General features: G+C 42.2%; 1 protein-coding gene across 1 annotated transcript in view; it reads right to left on the bottom strand.

Annotated features, from left to right (window-relative positions):
- LOC123246130 overlaps positions 1–25016 on the bottom strand; it is a 144929-nt gene that overhangs the window by 50313 nt on the left and 69600 nt on the right. Inside the window, exon 4 of the mRNA XM_044675069.1 lies at positions 9681–9732. Coding sequence (XP_044531004.1) covers positions 9681–9732 — 52 coding nt within the window. The remainder of the gene's footprint in view (positions 1–9680; positions 9733–25016) is intronic.

Genomic DNA, 25016 nt, shown 5'->3' with positions numbered 1-25016 from the left:
CTTGAACACCCACAACTGACAGTGGAATTGGGCTAGATGGTCTAGGACTAAAAATAAAGTGTGGAAAACACATGGAGAGATAACCTAGAGCTGCCTGTATTCTATTACATATGGCCATCCAAGAATACACCCACCACCACCACCCTCCAAGGTCCCTGAGAAAGGAAGAGGAGAGCAGAGTCTGATGAAGACAGATACTCTGTCTGTCTGTCTGTCTCTCTCTCTCTCTCTCTGTCTGTCTTTCTCTCTTTTTGTGTGTCTCTTACTGTCTCTCTCTTTCTCTGTCTCTTTTTAATTTAAAATAAAGGAAAGTGGTATGAAATTCACCCTCCCCCACCAGACTTCCACTCCCTAAACACAGTGGTTTTGTTCATGACTTTATAAGGAAGATATAGAAGCAGCATAACCTGGATTTAGGCTCTGTGGGAGCCCGGGGCCAACTTCAAATCCCTTTCCAGCTTCAGAGTTCAGTTTGGATGGAGTTCAAAAGAAAAGAAGAGAAGAAAAGACTATTTCTCAACGTCAGGCTGATTTTCCCTTTCCATGCCTCTCCTAATCACACCAAGCAGTCTCTCATCTCCATTCTAGAGACAGGCCATTTTCTTTCAGAATTCTGTTTATTTACCTGGGGGCCAAGTGGGGAGAGAGGAGCTCTGCTTCCTTAACTCTAAAACAAGGAGACTGGAGCTTAAATAGTGATGGCAATATTGTAAAGAGAATCAACTTTTGAAAGCCTTAGGAATTCTGATCAACACAATGACCCTCCGGAATTCCAAAGGACTCATGATGAAACATGTTCTCCACCCCTAGGTGGACTCAGTAAAGATGGAAGCATAATTTTTCCTTTTTCTTGCCTTTTTTTTGGGGGGGGAGGGTATGTTTTCCATGACTACGTATTTATAATGGATTTTGTTTTTCTTGCCTTCTCCATGGGTGGGGGTGGGGAGGATTTGTAACTGAAAAGAAAATTAAATTGAATTTAGAACCAGAAAAAATAAACAAATAAAATGAGAGGGTTCCACTAGATGGTTTCCAAGGTCCCTTCCTGCTTGAAAGCTTATGCTGTGATTGTTGATTTGGTTTTCGAAGCAGCATCCTCCTCCACATGTCTAATTCCCCACCTGGAAGCTGTCCTACCCTTCTCCCCTAGTGCCATCTATCTCCTTGTTCTGCTGCCTGTGCCTTTCCAGTCCAACTTGGTTCTCCCAGTTCTTTCTTCTAAATTAGTGTCTTCCACCTTGTGAGCTGACTAGAACAAAGGGTTTGCCAGTGAATATGGGAATCCACAAATACACAAACATCTCTCATGTGGACTTAGAAAAATAGCATCAGACAATCGAAGATCTGAAAGAGACCTTAATGATCATTTAGCCCAGGGATTCTTAACTTGGAATCTGCAGAGATTACAGGAGTCTCTGAAGTTGGAAGGGGAAAAAATATTTCAATATACCTGGTGTCCTTTGCAATCTGCTGTCTTTTATTTTATGCTTTCAAAAACACGACTCTGAGAAGGGTCATGTCATAAGTCCATAACATGAAGGTTAAAAAACCTTGGATTAACCCCAAACTCCTTTCTTTATTTTTTTAAACCCTTACCTTCTGTCTTAGAATACTCATGATACTAAGTATAAGTTCCAAGGCAGAAGGACAGTAAGTGCTAGGCAACTGAAGTCAAATGGCTTGCCCAGAGTCATATAACTAAGAAGTGTCTGAGACCAGATTTGAACCCAGGACCTCCCTGTCTCCAGGCCTGGTGCTCTACTCACCAAGCCACCCCAACCTCCTTACTTTATAAAAGAAAAGCCTGAGAGCCAGGGGAATTTATCTAAGCCACACTGGCACAGAGCCTGAGATCAGAATTCCATATAGCGGGCATATTAGGGCTCACCTATATGTACTGTTCAATTATACAGAGAAGCTATTGTTACTGATAAGATACTTGTTCACTTTCAAGGTACTACTATATTAAACTTAACACTCTTTGCATCTGATAAATTCTCAACTAACAGATGTTAATAGTACTATTTGTTGTTCAGTCACTTTTTCAGTCCTGTCTGACTCTTGGTGACCCCATTTTGGAGTTTTCTTCACAGAGATACTGGAGTGGTTTGCCATTTCCTTCTCCAACTCATTTTACAGATGAGGAAACTGAGGCAAACAGAGTTAAGGGAGTTGCTCAGAGTCACATAGCTAATAAGTATCTAAGGTTGGTTTTAAACTCTGGAAGATGAGTTTTCCAGACTCCAGGCCTAAGGCTCTATCTATTCACTGCACCACTAATTAGCTCTTACTAATTAATTAGTACTAATTACTAACATGTGGGGTCCATGAAATTTTTTTTTACATTAATTACAGGGTCCTCATACTTGAAAAGGTTGGGAACTATTATACTAGGCCCACTGATTGTTGGATTTAAAAAATTCCTTAGAGAACCCCCATTTCAACTCTTTGATTTGACAGGGGAAGTGACTTTCTCAAGGTCATACAGTTAGCCTGGAGTAAATTCACATTCCTTCTGAAAAATTAATGCAATCTGAGTAGGAAAATGATGCTCAGCTAGGTTTTCTAAGGTGAATTAGTTCAAACCATTACAGGCTTCGATGACCACTAAATCTGAAACATAACTGGGCATCAATCATGAGGAAGTAGATTTAAGCTGCAGCAGAAGAGATAGAGGACTGTTTGTCACACTATTTAATAATAATAATAATAATAATGATAATAATAATAGCTAGCATTTATCTGGTGCTTTATGGTTTGCAAAGCACTTCACAAATATTATATCCTTGCCACAACCCTGGGAGGTAAATGCTATTATTATCTCAGTTTACAGATGAGAAAACTGAGGCTTGCCCAGGATCACATGGCTAGTGTCTGAAGCTGGATTAAACTCAAGTCTTCCCAGCTCCAGGTCCTGAATTCTATCCACTGGTACCACCTCAATGCCAACTGGGTTGTAAACTTCTTTAAGGGCAGGGATGGTTTATTTGTAACTTTTAATGTGCCCAGCACAGCTCTCTGGTGCTGCTACTGAATTAAAATAAGGAATTTGACATTTTTGAAATTAAAGAACCCTAAAGAAGAAGGTACTTGCTATGTAAGCCACTGCAGACTAGACTAGGTTTAGTGGTACGTAGAAGTAAGGTCATATTATATATTATGTGGCCTTAAATTGAGGCCTCAAGACTCGGAAATCTGGAAAGAAAGCAGCATATTGTCCTTAAAGGGAGTTAAGGATCCAAAACATAGAGCTCAATAGGAAGGGCATTTCTGGCATGGGAGAGACTGTGGAAAGGCAGGAGTCTGTGTCAAACATCTACGAACTAGCAAGTAAGACAGTTTAATGGGAATGCAGAGACTATCTGGAAGTGGTATGGGGGCCAGGGGAAGAGGTGAAATCAATCTGCATTGAAGGTTTAAATTTTTAATTTAAATTTCAGATGGAAGTTTGCATTTTTTCCTAGAGGCATTGGGGAGCCATTGAGGTCTCCTGAACAAGGAAAGAAGAGGTATAAGTTAAACATAGTAGGACATTTTTTGCTCTTGAGGAACAAAGGATAATGTTATTCTGCAAGATACTAATCATCATCAGAAGTGTGATTAAGAGATTTTTTGTTCATTCACGTTTGACTCTTTGTGACCCATTTGAAGTTTTCCTGGCACAGATACTGGAGTAATTTGCCATTTCCTTCTCCAGTTCATTTTACAGATAAAGAAACTGAGGAAAATAGGTTAAGTGACTTGTCTAGGGTCACACAGTTAATAAGTGTCTGAGGCCAGATTTGAACTCAGGAAGAGGATTCCTCCTGACTCCAGGCTCAGTGTTCTGTCTATTGCACCTTGATTAAGAGGTACTAACATGCATATTTAAGGAAGAAAGTTGCCTTTCCTGCTGGTAGAAAGAGTACTGAACTTGGAGTCTGAAGCATTCAAATTCACCAAGCTACATGAGCAACCTTACTAAGCCTGCGTTTCCTTGTCTGTAGAATGAGGGGGGATCAGACCTGGACCACCCAGCACATGGAGTTGTTGTGAAATAAAGATTACGTAAATACTAGTTGTTCTCATCATTGCACCCTGATGAGCAGAGGCTGCATAAATAACCAACCTCCTCCCCCAACAAACTAGACACGTCTTCCCAGTGCCAGGCCACTGGTTAGGCTGCCAGGAATTAAGGCCACTGCTCGTTTCTCTGACCCCAGAAAAGCACAAATAGCATAAGTTCTCCCATCCCACCCCCTTTTATGGGGAAGTTCCTGGCTAAGGTTGGGTGCAAATAGGAGGGAAGGGAAGAGATGCCCAAAAGAGGCTGAGGCAGGGACACATCCACAAAGCCAAGTCAAAGGCTAGAAGCACAATCCAGATGAGGAGGGCCAGAGATGCCCCAGCCAACTTCAGGCCAGGATTACCTCCTACACAAGAAAAGCAAGGACTATGTTCTTTGTATCCCCTGGCACATGATAAGCACTTAATAAAAGCTTGTTGACCAACTCATTGATCCCCAGAGTTATTAAAGCATCTCTTTCCAATTATATAAAAATACAAAATACATATATGATGTCTACCCAATACGGGTACATATATATATACATATATATATGTACCCAATGAAATATTTGTAAAAGTGCTTTATAAATCTTAGAGCACTATATAAATGAGTTATTATTATTATTATTATTGTCAACAAAACCACTGGTCTGATGCCTTCATATGTGTGTATGTATGTAGTTTTTCATAGGAACTGTAATTAGATGGTGTTGTTTTTCAGTCATGTCTGACTCTGTGACCACATTTGGGATTTTCTTGGTACAGATACTGAAGTAGTTTGCCATTTCCTTCTCCAACTCTTTTTACAGACGAGGAAACTGAGGCACACCGCTAGTAAGTGAGCGGATTTGAACTCTGGGCTTCCTGACTCCAGGTTCAGCATTCTATCCACTGGGCCACCTAGCTGCTCTCTACATGGATGTAGGTAATTCAAAATAAGGAATGTCCTCAATGCATATGGACACCTCTTCCGTAGGTTCTAGTCTTTGGTCATTCAGTCAGACATGGGTTTGAACCCAGGACTTCTTGATTCTGAGGCCAGCTCTCTTCTCACTGGGCCACACTAACCCTCTACTTTAAATTTACTCACTCTGCATATATTTTGCATTCACTTCTCTCTGTACATGTTAATTCTCCCCAGTAGAATGGAAGCTTCTACAGGTAACGGACAGTTGCATTTTTCTTTGTATCCACAGTGCTTGGTATGCAGTAAGTGCTTAATGATTGTCAAATGGACAAGGAGAGCCATAAGAGGATATCTGAAGTCGCAGTGGCAGCAGCCTGCCATTAGTAAGAGGGCACTGCTCAGAGGCTTCAGCTGGTTTCTTCATCTTCAAGACCAAAGTGCTGTGGGGGAGGATCAGGGTCTGGAGAAACCTGTGCTATCCAATCAGGTCAAGACAGTATGCTCACAGCCTATTCTATCTCTTTCCCTTCCCTCCCCAACACAGATTGGGTCTCTTATTAGCAGCATTACACCAACAAGTCTACCAAAATGGTGCCTACTGTACCTTTCCTCCCATCAGACACTTATCACCCATGTTGATGTGGAGCAAAGTCACTTGATCTTGCTAGGCCTCAGTTTCCTCATCTGTAAAATGACAGGGTCAAAAAGATGGCCTTTGAGGCCTCCTTCAGACCTACATAAATGGTCTTATGATGGCTTAAAAAGATTTGAAGCTTACAATAAAAAGGGAGTTGTGAGAATATACATTCTGCTTATCCCTAAAATAAGAAATTAAATTGAACTCAGGATAGATTCCTGGGGCAGGCAACAATGCCTCCCAATAAATCCCTCCCTCACTCTATAGGGGGCACAGAACCATACTTCTGACCTCCAGAGGGAAGGAAATCCACCTGAGCACAGGTAATCAAGCTCACTGCATTCTGTTTGCAGAAATGAAAAGCAGCCCGTGGCCCCTGCTGCCTGTGGTGCGGGTCATTCAGGGGGTGCCTGTCATCCCCCAACCTGGATAACCACCCTGGTTAGGATACCTTTCCCAAGGGGCCTAATTTTCCATTGGTGCAGACTGGAAAGCCCATTAGCCCTTTAATAGGCTCCCAAGGCATGGAAGGCGATAGATGACAAACAGAAACACAATTGAGTCCAGTACTTGGCCTCAAGCAAGGAGGCAGCTGGGGCTCAGGGGGCTTCCATCCCTCAGAGACCCCAGAGCACACAGTGACTCCTTGTTACATATCACACATTCTCTGATGGGGAGAACATAAAAGAGACCAGCTTTACCATATGGGGCCCTCGGAACCTCTTGGGAACACCAGTGAGAGCAAGAATGGCAGGTCAGTCACTAAGCCATGTGCAAATGAAGGGGAAGGAAGGTGGGGGGTTAACAGGGAAGGAACTGCACCAGCTGTCTCCAAAGGAACATTAATTAAAGGGGCCAAGCTTGAGCATTTGCCTAGCAATGCAAGTAAATATCCTCCAAAGAGCCTAGGCACTCAACCAGAGCCTTTTTTTCCCATTGCCCTGTGAACTGGAGTCAGGAAGCAACATGGCAAGAATAATATAAAACACTAGCTAGCATTTACACAGTACTTTAAGGTTCACAGAGAGCTTTACAGATATTTGACCCTCACAACAATCCTGGGAGGTGATATTATTATTCCCATTTTACAGATGAGGAAACGGAGACAAACAGAAGCTGAATGACTTGCCCCAAGTCACACAGCCAGTAAGTGTCTGGGACTGGATTCTGACTCCAACCCCTTCTATCCATGGAGTCACCTAGTAGCCTCTGGGTAGACCCAGGTCCAGCACTCTACCCTCTGCATCACCAAGCTCATTGGCTTTAAGTCTCCTGCCTGATCGATTTCCTACATTAGGAGGTGAAAAGGAACAAACAGTACAGGGAAGGAAGGTTCTATTTCAACATTCTACTAAATCATTGCCAGATGACTTAGATAAAAGTTTCCCAGTTCTAAATTTAACCCATGGCATAGAATCGACAGCTCTGAGTTTATATAAAGGTTCAGTCTTGAAGGCCTCTTAAGAATCATTCTTTGACTTATTTTCTCACTCGGGATATAACTTAGGAACATCAGAATTTTGGTTAGTTTTGCTCCAATCCAGAGTTTTCCTAGGGGAACATTTAATTCAAAAAAAAAAAAAAAACTACGAAGAACCTACTATGGGCGAGGCACCAGGGGATACAAACTCCAACTCCAAAACTAAGCAGTCTTTGACCTCGAGGATCTTGGGGGGGGGGGGGGAAGATGAATGCAACGTGTAAACAGGCAATAACTAAGTATATATGAATTAATTAATTTCAAGAGAGAAAGCATGACGATAACTTCTCAGGAAAGACCTAACTTCGAACTTAACACTTAAGTTCTATTTTGCAGCAAGCCAGGAACTATACAAAGCAGACATTTGAGACATGGGGGACTACTATCAGAATGCAATTCACATCTAGGTCTCTCCAGAAAAGAGAAATGGACTTTCAAGTCCCATGAAAGCACTCAGGCTAACAATACATCACATAAAGAGTAGACTATTTGACTGGGCAAAACTTAATCAGAAAGGACTCACAACTGAGTCCATTAACAGCCAAAACAATTCTCTTTTCCTCTCTAGTGAGCTTCTACTTTCCGAGGAAGGAAATAACTATTTAAGCACCTACTAGGTGCTGGCATGTCTCCAGGTCACACAATCGGTATATGTCAAAGGTTGATCTTGAAACCAGGTTCTTGACTCAGAGGTCAGCTCTCTTCTCACATATTATTACGTTTGATCCTCACAATAATCCTGGGAGGTAGGTGCTATTATGATTCCTGTTTTACAGTTGAGGAAATTGATAAAAACAGAAGTTAAATGACTTGCTCAGGGTCACACAGCAAGTAAGTGTCTGAGGTTGGATTTGAACCCAGGGATTCTTTTTTTTTTTTTTTTAACTCTTATTTTCTGACTTAGAATCCATACTAAGTATCAGTTACAAGGCAGAAGACTGGCAAGGACTAGGCAAATGGGGTTGTATAATTTGTGCAGGTTCACACATCTAGGAAGCATCTGAGGCCATATTTGAATCCAGGACCTCCCAATTCCAGGTTTGGCACTCTATACATGTGTCAAATTTGATAAGCTCATAATTTATGCTTTTATTTGAGTCACTGACAAAAACATTAAGTAGTATAGGGTCAAGCACATCCCTGGGGTACTCCACTAGAGACCAATGACATTGAACTGTTAACAACTTATCTTTAGGTCCAGCCTTCCAAATGATTCTAATTTACCTGGTTACACTCTCATCTAATCCATACCTCTCCATTTTCTCTACCAGAAAAGCACTTTATCAAAAACTTAGTTGCAATCTAGGTAAATGAGCCCTCATTTACTAATTAGATGTCACCAATCGAGTTCTTCGGAATGATAGAACTTATCCTCATCACCCCCTTGACTGGCTTCAGGTTGGTCCAGGAATTCCTTTCTCCTCTTCCCTGAAGGAGCCTTGATCTGGAAATTCCTCCTCTTTCTCAGGAAGTCCTCCACAGCCTTCTGTCTCTACTACCACCGCTCCCCAGCTGCCTGGCTCAAATTCCTAGAGGTTCTCAGCTTGGCCCAGCAACTCTGAGATACTCTTCTACTGTTCCTTCTGTCTACTGCCATCTCTAGGGCCATCTGGTTCCCTCATCTCCTGGGGCCACAGGGCACCGGATACATATGTCTCCCTGGAGGGCCTGCATGACTATAGAACCACAAAGACTTCCTCCAGAGAACTGGAATCTAAATGTCCCCAACTAGCTTCTCCGAGGCTGCCCTGGATCTAGCTCTTTCCATGAGTTCATGTATGAATGTGCTCTTACAACAATGACCAATATGGAAGTGTTTTGCATGACAATAAAACTAAAATTTTTTTAATTTAAAAAGAAAAGAAAGCCCAAGCAGAGGAATCTACCTCAAGTGTGTAAGAGCAATGAATTATTCTCAAAAGTGAGGTTACCGGCAGGACGTTATAGTCATGTCAGAAGACTATGGTTCATATTTCAGTTTTGCTACTTCCTCCCCTTTGGAGCAATTTAACCTCTCTGGGACAGCTAGAAAATGACTATTTTGGACTCTATGGTCTCTAAGATCCCTTTCAGCTCTAAATATTCCTTATACAGGAAGACATTTTCAAAATCAGAACAAAGCCTCATCCTTTAACCCTGTTAACCTTGATCAGGCTCCTTTTTGGCATACTCTTTCCATATTTTTCCACCCATAAAATGGGGACTAGTAACAGTACCTACCTCAGGGTGATTCTAAGAATCAAATGGCATAATATAAGTAAAGCACTTTACAAATCTGAAAGTCCTACAGGGAGGCTATTATTATTATTATTACTACTGTGACTTGTATTACAAGGGTTGGAAGACAGTGAAATACAACATCCCAAGAGGTCCCAGAATGTCCTCTGGAAATTCATTTATTAAAAATCTACTGGATGCAAAGCTCTGTGATAAGCACTGAGAATACCAAGATGAAAAATGCACTATCCCTGTCCCCAAAGAGCTTGTAGTTTCCTGGGAATGATATTCTTTGTCCATCAAAAAAGCATTACAGTACAAGGAAGGAAATGATGGAGCAAAGAGAGACAAAATGCTCTTAGAAAATCTGGGGAAAGAGTGAACTCTCTTACCTAGAGGGAATCCATAAAGGCTTACTGGAGCGAGTGATACCTGAGCTGAGCCCTAAAGGAAGAGAGGCAGAGAAAAAAGGGAGTGAATTCCTCAAAATGAGATGGAGGAGGTGAGAGGGAGGACTGCCCAAAGGCAGAGTCAGCTACCAAGAAGCATTCAGGTATTTTTACCTGTCAGCAACAAGATTAGGAATAAAAGGGGGGTGAATGGGAAATGACCCCTTGGTCCCCTTTAGCCTAATAACTTGGCACCCTCCATGGATGGTCCAGATTAATGGGGTATGTCAAAAACAAAAGCCCACACAGGGACATCCCACCCCCAAATCAGAACAGGTCACTTGCTCATTTATGGACAGACAAGTTTGCTCTCATTGGAAGTTACGTGTTGTTGATGACTGCCAAGAGAAGACTTCAGCCATCCAGAAACGGTCCAGACTCAAGAAAAGCCCTTTATTGCCATTGCTTCCTTTCTCCCTGAACAAAGGGTTCTTGACTTGGAAAGATATGCTAGAAAAGGAGGAAATCTATTTCATCACTGACCTAGCACTTCATTTTGATAGAAAATAGTCGATTATTCTTTCAGACTTTAACGAACTCCATCTGACACAGCAGGGGCTTAAATGGGGCACATGGAGAAAAGTAAGCATGATTGGAGGAGAGGGGCATTAAGGGAGGCTGACATTTTGATTATAAGTGAATAGCATGCAAATTAGAAGTAAAAACAAAGTAGCAAATTAGCACAGATTATTTTTATTCACCCACTCACCATATACTTTGTTTCAGGACCAAATTGAACCTTAGGTTCTAGATCAGAGCTCCTTCATTTTTTTTAATGTCATGGGCCCTTTTGGTATTAGATGGGTAAAAGCTCTGTCCTCTGTCAAAGATTAATATTGTTAAATGCATAAAAACCAAACCCACAAGATACAAAAGAGGACAGTGCTATTGAAATACAGTTACTGAAATATTTTTTTAAACAAGTTCACAGGCCCCCAGGTTAATCAGCCTCACTCTAGACTGTACTGAGACCCCCTTGTACCATAGAGGAAAGGAATGAATGAAGGGGGGGGGGGGCGGGACAAGGGGTGGAGAGAGAGAATAAAGGACAAAACTAACAAAACCAGGCAAGAAGTCGGAAGGTTGGAACACTGAGATTCCACCCTCCTGGGAATGAGCCCCGAGTCCCTGGGAAAGAGATGGAGATGAAAGGGAGGCGCAGCTGGGGGAAAACAGGCCATGAGAACAGAGCCCTGATTGTTCCCCAGGACAGGCTCCGCAATCCACCAGGAGAACCCAGCCGGCAGTGCGGCTTTTGTGTTTTAATGTAATTAAGGGCCCAGTGAGGGGCAAACTGTTTGGAATCCTTTAACTCTGTGTCATTAGGACCGAACATTACAGCCGAGAAGCTCCGAGCTTTAATTCGGGCCTGTGAAGGGGGTTTGGAAGCCGCTTATCCTACACCGAAACGTAGAGAGAGCCGGCAAGAAAGAACGTCGCCCTCCTCCTGGGGAGGCGGATGGGAAAAGGAAAAGACCTCTCTTCTCCCCAAGGAGGCATTTCCCTGATGCCCTGCCAGCTGCCCTGTGACCCTCTCTAACACTCCCTGCTAACTGTCAAGGAGAAGGGTTGCTGAGGCAGCAGGGACCCGAGCAAGAGAGCCATCCTTAATGAGGGAGGGGAAAAAAGCAGCTCCCTCATTCCTCCTGGGGCTCCCTTCCTGCCTCCCTCCCTCCCTCAGAGCCATCTAGGTGGGTGCTCCTGGGTTAGGTAGCACGGTGGAGTCCCTTACTTCCTCTCCCCTAAAGCCAAAAGCAACAAGGAAGCAGGGAGAATTATAATTAACAAGCGCAACTTAGATTCCAGAGGGCCCCGGAATGTTCCCCCACCGGCAGCCCGAGGCACTTCAGGGGGTCTGTTCTTAGCAATTCAAAAGGAATTAGCCTGATGAGCACCTGCACTTCTGAAGCCAAAGGCCTCTTCCTGCAATATCCTCCCGAGGAGTCTAAAACTAGAGGGATGTCCAAGCTCCTCTCCCTGAGAGATAAGAAAATGGCAGCCCAGAGGTAAAGCCATGAGGTATCAGGGATGGTGAGTGGAAGGGGGCACTGAGGTGGACAGCGGCCAAGGTGGGGAAAGGAGGTGGTCCCTCTGCCCAGGGCAGTCTGAGCCAGTGTAGAATTAGCCCGACCTGTTTTTGTTTTTGGGAGGTGGACAGCCCTGTTCTCCCCCAGGAAGATGATTCAATATGGGTCAATACCTAAAGCCCTGGGCAAGGGTTTCTTGCTGCTATGTGGTAAAGTAATTTCTTGTTCTCTTTAAAGGCATTTGGCTTTAAATACTGTCCAAGATTTCCAGATCTTGGTTCTCTCAGTCTAGTACCATTCCCCACTCCTCCCTTGTCCTAGTACAGGAAGTCACTGGATTCTTTTTTTTTTTTTTGTCAGGGACCCCTTCGGCAGTCTGAAGAAGTTTATGGATCCCTTCTCAGAATGATGATGATTTTAAACGCTATGGTTTTATTTAAATTTAAATAAAACCATAGCACTACAAAGGAAGCAATTCCATTAACATCCAATTATCAAAATATGTTTTTAAAACAAGTTCTAGGATCCCAAGTTAAGAAGACCTGTTCTCATCTTTGAGGAAGAAGCAGACCTTCTCCTATACCCAAGGCCAACCCTTCTACTTATGCCCTTAACCCACAACCCCCCAGCTTGCCCCTCCAATTATAAACTGTCCTCCCAGGTTCCCCCTCCAATCATAAATACACACACACACACACACACACACACACACACACACACACACACACACAGTGTCTTTAGGGCAGGTAGGCATCAGAGTGAATAAAGTGATGAATCAACTTGGAGTCAAGAATAACTAAATTCATATTCTCCCACTGACAGTCCCTACCTGTATGATGCTGGGCAAATCACTTTACCTCTCTAAGCCTCAGTTTTCTCATCTGTAAAATTGGAATAATAATCATCTGTAAAATAGGGACCTTCTGTCCTCCTCAGCTTCCTCATCTATAAAATGAGGATCATAACAGCACCTACCCCACAGGTTGTTGTGAGGATCAAATGAGATAAACATATCTCTTTGCAAAACTTAAAGCTCTATATAAATGCTAGCTATTCTCTTACAAGAATGTTGTGATAATCTGTGTAAATAGCTAAACTTTAAAGCTCTAGGTAAATCTTAGCAAATATTATTTAATCTCATGTGCTGGCTCTATTCCTTCTGTCTATACACGTGTCCAGATCTTGCAAAACTTTAAAATTTTTTTTCACTTAACCCTGCCATCCCCTCAAGCTATCATATCATATCTCTCCTTCCTTACTTTCAGAGCCATTCTTATAAAGGAAAAAAGTCTGTACCTGATGGCCTCCACTGAGCTTCTGATCCCACTATCCAAATGAAAGCATACTCTTCAAGGTTATGAACAATCTTCGTTGCTAACCCCACTGGCCTAGTCTTAAGTCCTAAGTCCTTCTGACCTCTCTATAGCATTTGGCACAGATATTCATCACCCTCCTTTCAGATTCCTTCTGTTCCCTAATGCTGCTCTCTCTTGATTTTCCTACCTGTCTGGCTATTACTTCTTAGTCTCTTTTTGCTAGATTGTCATCTATGTCTTGCCCTTATGTCTAAGTATATACATGCCAAGAGCACTGTGGTGAAGCTCCCTCAGTAACCTCATTGGCTCCCAAAAATTCAATTATCACCTCTATGCCGACGATTCCCAAATCCAGATGATTGCCTTTACCTCTCTCCTAACCTTCAGTCCTGCATTACAATTAGTTGCTAGACATCTCCACTTAGATCTGCATAGTCATCTCAAATTCAGAACATCCAAACAAAACTCATATATATTTTCCCTCAAACCCACCTCTCTTCTTAACTATTCTATTTCTGTCAAGGACCACCCCTTCTGTAATCCAGATTTCTAAATTCAATCATTATCCTCAACCTTTCATTATTAATTACCTCCCACATCCAATCAGCTGTCAATCTTGTTCACTTGATCCTCCACAAAACCTCTCACATCTATCTGTTCTTTCCATTCATTCTACATCACACTAGTCCAGATCCCTCTTTAACTTTGCTTCAATTTATTTCAATATCCTCTGTTAAAACCCTTATTTTCTGCTTAGTAACCACAGAAGGGTAAGAACAAGACAAACAGGGTTAAGTGATTGGCCCAGGGTCACACAGCTGTCTAAGGACAGATTTGAACCCAGGACCTCCTAGATATGGCTCTCAATCCACTGAGCCACCCCTTCAATAGCCTCTTAATAAATCTCCCTGCCTTATGTCTTTCCCAATTTCCAATCCACATAGATGCCAAAATGACATTCCTAAAGCATAATCATATCACTCCCTTATTCAAGAAGTTCCAGTGACTTTCTACAGCCTACAAAGATAAAATAATATTAATTTTTTAAAAAACTCCTCAGTTTGTTCTTTAAACATCTTCATGATCTAGCTCATCTAGATTTCCCAGGCCATTGCTCAGTTGTTCCCCAAACTTGACAACTTACTATCATCTAGAGCAGTGGTTCCCAAACTTTTTTGGCTTACCACCCCCTTTCCAGAAAAAAATATTACTTAGCCCCCTGGAAATTAATTTTTTTTAAATTTTAATAGCAATTAATAGGAAAGATAAATGCACCTGTGGCCATCACCACCTCCCTGGATCACTGCAGCACCCACCAGGGGGCAGTAGCACCCACTTTGGGAATCACTGGTCTATAGTAAAACTTTCCATCTTTTGGCTCCATACCTCGATGACAGCTATCTCCCAGGCTTTGAACACATCCCCTCTTTACCTCTGCCTTTCAGAAACCTTCAAAGCTCAGCTCAAATGTCACCAAGCACAGGAAGCATGTCCTTATCTTCCTACCAGCAAGTACATCCACCCCCCCTTCCCAAAATTACTTTGGATAGATTTTCTATATTTTGCTATAATTATATAACTTATATAATTTGATTTATTGTGCATGTTGTTCCTTTTCCATCTACCCACCCCACCTCCCAGTAAAGTATAAGCACCTCAAGAACACAGATGGCTTTCTTTTTTGTCTTTTTAACTCCAGCTGTAGGCACTTAATGATGGTACAATAGAGTAGGTGCCTAATACATGCTAATTGAATGTTGAACAGACAAAATGCTAGACCTGTAATCTAGGTCCTGGGTTGAGATTCTGATCATCATGAGAGCTGACGTTTATATAATGTGTTAAGAGGTGCAAAGTTCTCCTTATCAGCCCCTAAAAACAACTTCTGGAGGTCAAACTATCCCTATTTTATACAGAGAAGGAAATAGAAACTGAAGGAGATTAAGTGACTTATCCAGGATCGTATGATCCAGTAAGAATTTAAGCCAGGATTCAAACACAGGTTTTCCTGAATCCAAGGTTCCCTTTCTGACAGAAGGGGGTGAGGAATTTAAAAAGATAAAGCTAAGCACAGTTTTGTCTTCTTCAGGGTTGGGCTGTGGGGCAAGACAAAAGCTGGATTCTCCATGCAAGATGTACCTGAAAGATACTGTCCCCAACAATAAGCTAAGGCCTCCAGGAGTAACTTTTCAAAGAACAGAGGCAGCTGTGAATTCAGCCAGTACCTTGGGTCCCACAGTCCTGGCAAAGCTCCAGAAAAGGAAAGCATTTCAGAATGTTTTGCAGACATCCAAAGGGGAAAAGAAAGAGTGCTGTACCCATTGGAACATGACTGGTTAGAGGCAGCATTTTTAAGAACTCACATTTGCTTTCCAGGCCCCACCATCTGGTGGGCAAGGAGTGAGTGGCCTTTCCAGACGCCACTCCTTTATAGCCATAATACTCTAGTATTTATAGAGCATTTTTGAAAAACATTTTTCCCCAAAAGGTCTCAGAAGGAAAAGTATTCAACAGAACCCTAGAATCCGAGGATTCAATAGTTGAGTCATTCTTGAGGTGGAGATTCTACAGTGTCCATCAGGTCACTGCTTCTCTTGTCTGGACAATCAGAAGATTCTTCTTTGTTTCTAAGCTTGGAGATGGCACTGACCTGTGAAAGGAACTAAGGTTCTGTTTTCAAATAATCTGAGCTTGAATACTTACTGCCTGTGTTGTGTAAAATCTTGGGCAAGTTTCTTAATCTTTTGGGGCCTCAGTTCCCTCATTTGTAAAATAAGGAGATTGGACTCATTGGTCTCTGAGATCTCTTCCATTCTGAATCAATGATCCCATGATCTCCCTCTGATAAATAAGTTAGGACCCTGTCCCTCCCATTAATTAACGGGGTACCTTTGAGAAGGTCCTTCTCCTTCTTCCTCTGTTATAAAGGGAGTTTATTAGTATGAGAGATGGTGGCAGCTAGATGATTCAGTGAATAGAGCTCCAGGTCTGGAGACGGGAGGTCCGGGATTCAAATTTGGCCTCAAATAATTCAGTAGGTGTATAACCCTAGGCAAGTCACTCCTGTTATCATCAAGACCTTACCGCTCTTCTGTCTTGGAACCAATACTCAGTATCAGTTCTAAGACAGAAGGGAAGGGTTTGGTGTTTGTTTTTTTTTTTAAGAGTATAACATAGCTGGGAAGCTGTTAGTTCAAGCAAAGCAAAGGGCTACCTAGTTCTCCTTTCCTGCTTGTCTCTGGAGCCAGAAGATAAATGGGAAAGGCAGTTCATTAGCAGTGTTTTTCACATATTCATAGATGTTGGGAGATTTAGCCAGGAGAGACAAATGAGGAGTAAACCCAAGGGAGAAGTAGAATTGATTAAGTTAGGTGCGGACTCTTGCCACTGGCCCCCTGCTTCAATAATTCAACAAACACTAAATGACTTGGGAGAGCAAAGGCACTGTGTCGGGCACTTTTGTGGGGATACAAAGAGACAGGACACAAGCCCTGCTCTTAATCAATCTTCCAATAAGCATGTATTAAGAGCCTAATATGGGGGCAGCTGTGTGGCTCAGGGGATTGACAGCCAGGCCTGGAGACAGGTGGCGGTCCTGTGTTCAAATGTAACTTCAGATCCTTCTTAGTTGTATGACTCTGGGCAAGTCATTTAACCTCAGTTGCCTAGCCATTCCTGCTCTTCAGCCTTGGAACAGGTACTCAGTATCAATTCTAAGATTTTTTTGGTTTTTTTTTTAAGAGCCTGTTATGTGCCTGACACTGTGCTAGATGTCAGAAATACGAAGACAGAAGGGAAGCAGCCATTGCCTTCTGGCATACAACAGAAATAATGGATTGGAATTTATGAGATCTGGGTATGAGTTTTGACCCTGACATTTATTAACTGTGTAACTTTGGGTATGTTGCTTAACCTCTCTGGGCCTCAGTTGTTTCATTTTTAAAATGTGAATAATAATATCTGTATTACCTACCTTCTAGGGCAGGCATGATGTAAGTTCTCTGTAAATCTTAAAACATTCTAGAATTAAAAGAAGTCATGATGTTTTGGGGTCAGGAGAGCAGAAGAACACAAATATGGAATTCAGAGCTTGTAAGTCAGTCAACTCGCATTTATTAAGTGCCCACAACATACTAGGCACTGGCTAGGTACTAGGGATGCTAAGAAAGGAAAAAAATGAAAAACTGAACAGTCTCTGTTCTTAAGGGGGAGACAACATGTGTATATAACTATGTATAATTTAGATAGATAAAGGATAAATTGGAGGCAGTCTCAGGAGGAAGGCACTTTAAGAATACTATTATTGTTGTCAACTTAATCATTTCAGTCAAGTCCAACTCTTTGTGACCCTATTTAGGGTTTTTTGTTTTGTTTTGATTTGTTTTTTTTAAAAACCCTTGCCTTCCGTCTTGGAGTCAATACTGTATTGGCTCCAAGGCAGAAGAGTGGTAAGGGCTAGGCCATGGGGGTCAAGTGACTTGCCCAGGGTCACACAGCTGGGAAGAGACTGAGGTCGGATTTGAACCTAGGACCTCCCGTCTCTAGGCCTGACTCTCAATCCACTGAGCTACCCAGCTGCCCTAGCCTCAGTCTCTTCCCAGCTGTGTGACCCTGGGCAAGTCACTTGACCCCCATGGTCTACCCTTACCACTCTTCCACCTATAAGTCAATACACAGAAGTTAAGGGCTTAAAATAAAAAAAAAAAAAATTTCATGAATCAATCCACTGAGCTACCCAGCTGTCCCCTAGGGCTTTCTTGACAAAGATATTGGAGTGGTTTGCCATTTCCTTCTCCAGCTCATTTTACAGATGAGGAAACTGAGGCAAACAAGAGTGAAATAGAGAATCAACTAAGAAGCTTGTAGAAATAATCAACAACTTTAGCAAAGTTGCAGGATACAAAATAAATGCACATAAATCATCAGCATTTCTATATATTTCCAACACATCATAGCAGCAAGAGGTAGAAAGAGAAACACCATTTAAAATCACCCTAAACAATATAAAATACTTAGGAATCTATCTACCAAAACAAACACAGGAATTATAAGAACACAACTACAAAACACTTCCCAAACAATTAAAACTAAATATAAACAATTGGAAAAACACTGACTGCTCATGGGTAGGACGAGCTAACATATAATAAAAATGATCATTCTACCCAAATTAATTTACTTATTTAATGCCATACCTATCAAACTACCAAAAAACTTTTTAACTGAATTGGAAAAAACTATAACAAAGTTTATTTGGAAGAACAAAAGATCAAGAATATCAAGGGAAGGGGGCAGCTGGGTAGCTCAGTGGATTGAGAGCCAAACCTAGAGACGGGAGATCCTAGGTTCAAATCTGGCCTCAGCCACTTCCCAGCTGTGTGACCCTGGGCAAGTCACTTGACCCCCATTGCCTACCCTTACCACTCTTCTGCCTTGGAACCAATACATAGTATTGACTCCAAGACAGAAAGTAAGGGTTTAAAAAAAAAAAAAAAGAATATCAAGGGAAATAATGGAAAAAAACGTGAAGGAGGGTGGCCTAGCAGTATCAGATATTAAGCTATACTATAAAGCATCAGACATCAAAACAATATGGTGTGTAAATAGAATTAGCTCTAGCCCATTCATAGTCAAAACTCTACTTAACCTAGGCATAGAGATGATGTAATCCTCACCTCCCTTAGTGGGGAAGGGGGACGAGTTACCCACACATGACAATAAGTAACAAATCAAGAACAAGGGTCTGCCCTTTGGGCAGTCCAAATCAGTGTAGAAGCTGCCATTTGTCCACTTGAATTAGAGATGGATCCACGGGAAGTGACAAAAGGCACTATCTCTTCAAGTATGTTGGTTACTTCCTGTAAGGGAGTTCCCACTTTGAACTTGGCGCTGAAGGATCTCTGAGGAGACCTCAGGCAGCTTCTACTCCATATTGTCACGTGGGTAAGTTAGGCTGACTTCCTTAGGCCTACCTTGGCGTTTCCAAACTCTACCTTTAAGTAGGCTCTAGCCTATTTGATTATTTATTTAGCCTTTTAACTTTCTCTCTCTGTCCAGGCCTCTGCAGGCCTGGACTAGTCTCTCCCTCACTCTATTTCCCTACCTTTTACCCTCCTAACTGTAAATAAAATACCTTAAACCCGGTCCTGACTTGGGTCTAATTTAATTACGGAATCAATCTGAATTGTTGATTCCTGGCGGCCACACTTTAAATATATATATATATAAATACGTAAATTCTCCCTCTTACAATGGTACTGGCTAAGAAACAGAAGGGAGGATCAGTGGAATAGACTTGGGGTAAGTGACATCAGCAAGACAGTGTATGATAAACCCAAAGAGCCCAACTTTTGGGACATGAATCCACTATTTGACAAAAACTGCTGGGAAATTTGGAAAACAATGTGGGAGAGATTAGGTTTAGATCAACATCTCACACCCTACACCAAGATAAATTCAGAATGGGTGAAAGACTTGAATATAAAGAAAGAAACTATAAGTAAATTAAGTGAACACAGAATAGTATACTTGTCAGATCTCTGGGAAAGGAAAGATTTTAAAACCAAGCAAGAGTTAGAAAAAATTACAAAATGTAAAATAAATAATTTTGATTATATTAAATTAAAAAGTTTGTGTACAAACAAAAACAATGCAACCAAAATCAGAAGGGAAATAACAAACTGGGAAAAAATCTTTATAACAAAAAATTCTGACAGAGGTCTAATTACTCAAATATACAAGGAACTAAATCAATTGTATAAAAAATCAAGCCAATCCCCAATTGATAAATGGGCAAGGGACATGAATAGGCAATTTTCAGATAAAGAAATCAAAAGTACCAATAAGCACATGAGAAAGTGTTCTAAATCTCTAATAATTAGAGAAATGCAAATCAAAACAACTCTGAGGTATCACCTCACACCAAGCAGATTGGCTAAAATGATAGCAGGGGAGAGTAATGAATGTTGGAGGGGATGTGGCAAAATTGAGACATTAATGCATTGCTGGTGGAGTTGTGAACTGATCTAACCATTCTGGATGACAATTTGGAATTATGCCCAAAGAGCGATAAAAGAATGCCTGTCCTTTGATCCAGCCATACCATTGCTGGGTTTGTACCCACCCCAAAGAGATCATAGATAAATAAACTTGTACAAAAATATTTATAGCTGTACTCTTTGTGGTGGCAAAAAACTGGAAATCATGGGTATGCCCTTCAATTGGGGAATGGCTGAACAAATTGTGGTATATGTTGGTGATGGAATACTATTGTGGTCAAAGGAATAATAAACTGGAGGAATTCCATGTGAACTGGAAAGACCTCCAGGAATTGATGCAGAGTGAAAGGAGCAGAGCCAGAAGAACATTGTACACAGAGACTGATACACTGTGGTAAAATCAAATGTAATGGACATCTGTACTAGCAGCAATGCAATGACCCAGGACAATTCTGAGGGATTTATGGTAAAGAACGCTACCCACATCCAGAGGAAGAATAGCAAAAGAGGAAACACAGAAGAAAATCAACTGCTTGAATACATGGGTTGATCAGGACATGATTGGGGATCGAAAGTACCACACCAATGCAACTATCAACAATTTGGAAATAGGTCTTGATTAATGACACATGTTAAAACCAGTGGAAATGCATATCGGCCAGGGGAGGGGGTGATGGGGGGCGGGGGTTGAAGGGGAAAGTAAGAGCTTGAACACTTGGGTTGATGAGGACATGACTGGGGATGTAGACCCAAAAGGACCACATCAATGCGACTATCAATAATATGTAAATAAGTCTTGATTGATGACACCTGTTAAAAACAGTGGAAATGTGAGTAAGCTATGGGGGGGGGGGGAGATGTTTGAGGGGGTGAATGGGTAAGTAAAAACATGAATCATTTAACCATGGAAAATTTTTCTAAAAATAAAAAAATAAAAATAAATAAATAAATGAAAAGCATCTGAGGTCAAATTTGAACCTGAGGCCTCCTGACTTCAGGCCTTACATTCTACCCACTGAATCACCTAGCTGCCCCCTACTTCTCTTTATCAATTCATGTCCCCCGCTTGCCCCAAAATGACTCAAAATGAATTGAATGGTGGTGCCCCAGTAAAATATAGAATCCTCAAAGGCAAAGACTTTTTTATTTTTCTGTCTATATCCTCAGCATAGTATCTTGCACACAGTAAGCACTTAATAAATGTTTATTAAAGTCTTCCTAATCCAGTTACCCCAGCTTCCTCTCAACTTTTAGGTACCAAAGTTCCTTATAGCCTCTCTGGCAGTGAAGGTGAACCTTTTAGAGATGGAGTGCCGGGCCCCACCCCCTCAGATTGAGTGCCATGCTGCCCCCCCCACAGAGTATCGGGTGTGCCCGCCCTCCCCCTTTACTGGGAGGAAGCACTCCCATTGGACTGCTAGGCAGAAGGGTGGGTGAAGTAAGAAATGTTCTCAGTGAGTGTAGAAAGGGGAAGGGGAGTGGCCTGAACTCTCTGCTCTCCTCCAGCTCTGCTGCCTGTGAGCCACCCACCTTACCCTGTACACTCCCCCAAAAAATGTCATCAGGCAGCTCCGCCCAAGTCCCTCTGCCTTTCTAGGAACCAATTCTGGTGCAGCTGGGGTGGGGAGGGGGAAGGAGGAGGAGGTAGAGAAGTGGGGAGGTAGGGGGAGGGCTGTCACATGCCCACAGAGAGTGATCTTCATGCCATCTTTGGCACCTGTGCCATAGATTTGCCATCAGTAGCCTAGAGTTATTAGGATATAGAGAAATGTCTGGGGGGGGCGTGCTTCTGCCTAGACTTTTCATATGGTTCATATGTGTATTACTTGTTCTGTTCCCTTCTCCCTTCCTTCAGTCAGACATTAGCAGAAAGCCTCGAAAGGTAGGGACTGCAGCTTTTCTTTCTTTGGTATCTTCCCTCTCCCCATGGTGCCTAATTAACGTACTCAGTGGCACAGTGGACATACAATTAATATTTCATAACTAACAAAACCAAAAAAAATGTACAAGTTAATGAAGCTCCTTGCTCTCGCAGAATACAGCCAGGATATGCTATAGCATCACTTTCAAGAGGTTCGGGGGCCAGACAAAAAGTCTTTTCACAAAAAACTGAGCAACTTAAGTCAGGGAAGAATTTATATCACTACTATTTTCAATTAGGAAGGCCCAGGGATATACCAGCCACCTGATTTTGGTGCCAGTATATGAACTCTGAATGGATCCTCATCATGCCTTTGCACTCTCTTTCAGGTGTGAGGAAACTTTCCAATGGGTGGCCAGGGACCTAGCCTATTTATATATATATACTTATTTGAGCTTCACACCTCCTGGCTCCCAGAGGGACAAGACAGGGAAGTCATCATCTGTGGAACCTTCACTCTAATCAAATGCATACTAGTTCCCTCTGCCTTATAATCACAAGAAATCTGCCTCTTTCTATACTCTTTGGCTGGGATCCTTTCCCAACCAACCTATCCCCAACCCCTGGGATGCAAAGGAGCATCTGGCAATCTGGTAAAGAGACTTGGCCAACATTAACAGATGTGAGTTGGGGCTACTCAACTCTTTTCTCCTCCTTCCCACACCTAAGACTGCACTGAGCTCCACTATAGACAAGATTCCTCATTCCTCCCTCAGTTGATTTCTCAGTTCTCAATAAATATAGGTTGAATAAAAGATTTAAACAGTGGGCCAATGGCTCATTCTCCTTCTAGCTTCTCCTAAATTTATGAATACCCTCCAAGAAATGACCATCTTAGGGATAAGGGGCTAATATCCATCTCTACCCCTCTCTAGCAAGGATAGTGTAAGAGGGAAATAGGTTTTAAAGTGGATCTGCTTTAAAACCTATTTCCCTCTTACAATAGGGCCTGGGATAGGATCTGGACCATCAGGAATGATGCCTCTTATCTACATCAAAAGTTGAAAGAGAACAAGCCATAATATCGGAACTCAATGGAAAACTGTTGTTCAGGAAGAAATAGAGAGACCTACGATTTCACTGGTATAGAGAAACATCAGGTGAGGAAACTACCTACCACTGCAGGTTGGCCCCTTTCCAATAAAGTATCGTCTTAGAGAGTTATGTATCTGTAAAACACTGGGAAGTTTGTGATTCACCCAGGGTCACAAAGTCAGTAATACTGTTAGAGGTGGGGCTTCAAGGGTAACTCTCTAGAGGTTCCCCAACTTTCTCTTTACAAGGTATCTTTAGTGTCCTGGGAATTTTTCCAACAGTGCCCCTAGGCCAAAAGAAATACTTAAAAATTTCTTTTATTAAATACTTATATTGACATTTTTAAATATCCCAGAGCATCCAGTGAGTTCGGTGGGGGCCATGGCACAGTGTGGGAACTTACACCAAACTTCCTCAAAGAAATGTTAAGCACGTGGACATCAGAGAAACATGGGAAGCCACATTTGAACTGATCCAGAATAAAGCTGAACCAGGAAAATGAGAATATAAAGTAATTATAATAATGTAAATGAAAAGAATACAGTCATACTATCTCCCATATTTTTATACTAGGACTAGCTTCAGACCAGAATTGAGGAAGAGAGAACCAACAAAGTGCAGGGCCTAAGATACAAGAAAATGGAAATGTTCTCCTTCCTAACAGATTGTCGTTATAGTGGTCATGCTGGACATATTAAAAGGAAGATTTTGTCCTCTTCAGTAATCTCAAATCTGATGCAGACTTATCTTTTAAACTGAGACAATTTATCTCCTATTCATGACCAATTGAAGAAGTAAAGCCCCACTCCAAAGATCATTGCAGACAGTCTCAGTCTCAGATAAGGCACTGTTTCTCTCTAGGTTTCACTCTTAAAATTGTTCAGAAGCCAGGGTTTTCCATACTGAGGCTTGTCAAGTAGCTTAAGTCTTTATGGGGGGGGAAAGGGGGGAAAGCTATTTCCTTCCCCTCCTCCTTCCTGCCCTACCCTCCTCCTGATAAAAAACAAACTCTGTTGCTTGGAGATGAGACATTCCTGGTCCTTAAGCCTCTTCTGGCCCTTAGCTGAAGCTGAGCTGAGGGAATTACCCCCAAACTCAGAGTACTCTCACCAGTCCTAGCTTCAAGGCCCCTTCCTAATTCTTCTCCTCCCCCCAGCAATCCACCAAAATCCAGATTTGAAAAGGCCCCACAGGCTTGAACTGAAAAGTCCTCACAGGGAGACAAGGCTGGCTTTGAGAGTAAAGTATTTACCCCCAGAGAAGGGAAAGGAAGGGATTGCCATGACAACAAGCTTTTTTCCTTCTCTTCCCTCCCCCCCCCCCAACCCCTCCCAAGCTTAGTTCTGGCAGGCCTGGGCCAGGTCAGTTATAAAAAAAGGTCCCAATGTTTTCCATCCCCTAAACTAGGAGATGTTAACCTTTTGTGTGTGTGTTATGGGCTCCCTTTGACAATCTAGTGAAACCTAAGGACCTCTTCTCAGAAGTGATGTTTTTAAATGCATAAAATAAAACACACAGGATTGCAAAAGGAATAATTATATCAAAGGGAAAAAAAGTAACAATTTCCCCCAAGTTCAAAGGCCCTTGAATTCTTCATTAGTCCCTTTGGTAGTTCAGATACCCAAGGCCTTTGCCCTAAACAAATCTATCTGTGCCACCCAAATAGAAGTCCCCCCCCTTCTGCACCCCCAAGCCCTTGAAGCCAGGGTGGAGCAGGGAGCTTTCTAGCATCCTGTGGTTAGAATGCTAGCCAGTGTCCAGGGCCTGAAGCAGATTAGTAGTCCCCCAAGTGCAGGTCAAGCTGTCTCTCAGCTTGTGAAGTTCTGAACTATACCAAGGCTGCTGGGAGGTAAAGGTCTCTGAGCAGGTCCCAGAGTTGGGGCAAGATCAGGAGAAGGTCTCCGAAGCAAACATGCCATGGCTTCCCCTGTTAGAAGGGTACTAGAAGAGACCCTCCCAAGGAGGAAGCCGTGCCCCCCTTT

Source organism: Gracilinanus agilis, chromosome 4 (genome assembly GCF_016433145.1).
Source record: "Gracilinanus agilis isolate LMUSP501 chromosome 4, AgileGrace, whole genome shotgun sequence".
Lineage (NCBI taxonomy): Eukaryota > Metazoa > Chordata > Mammalia > Didelphimorphia > Didelphidae > Gracilinanus > Gracilinanus agilis.
Note: the sequence above shows the minus strand (reverse complement) of the source record. Positions and strands in the feature narration are given on the sequence as shown.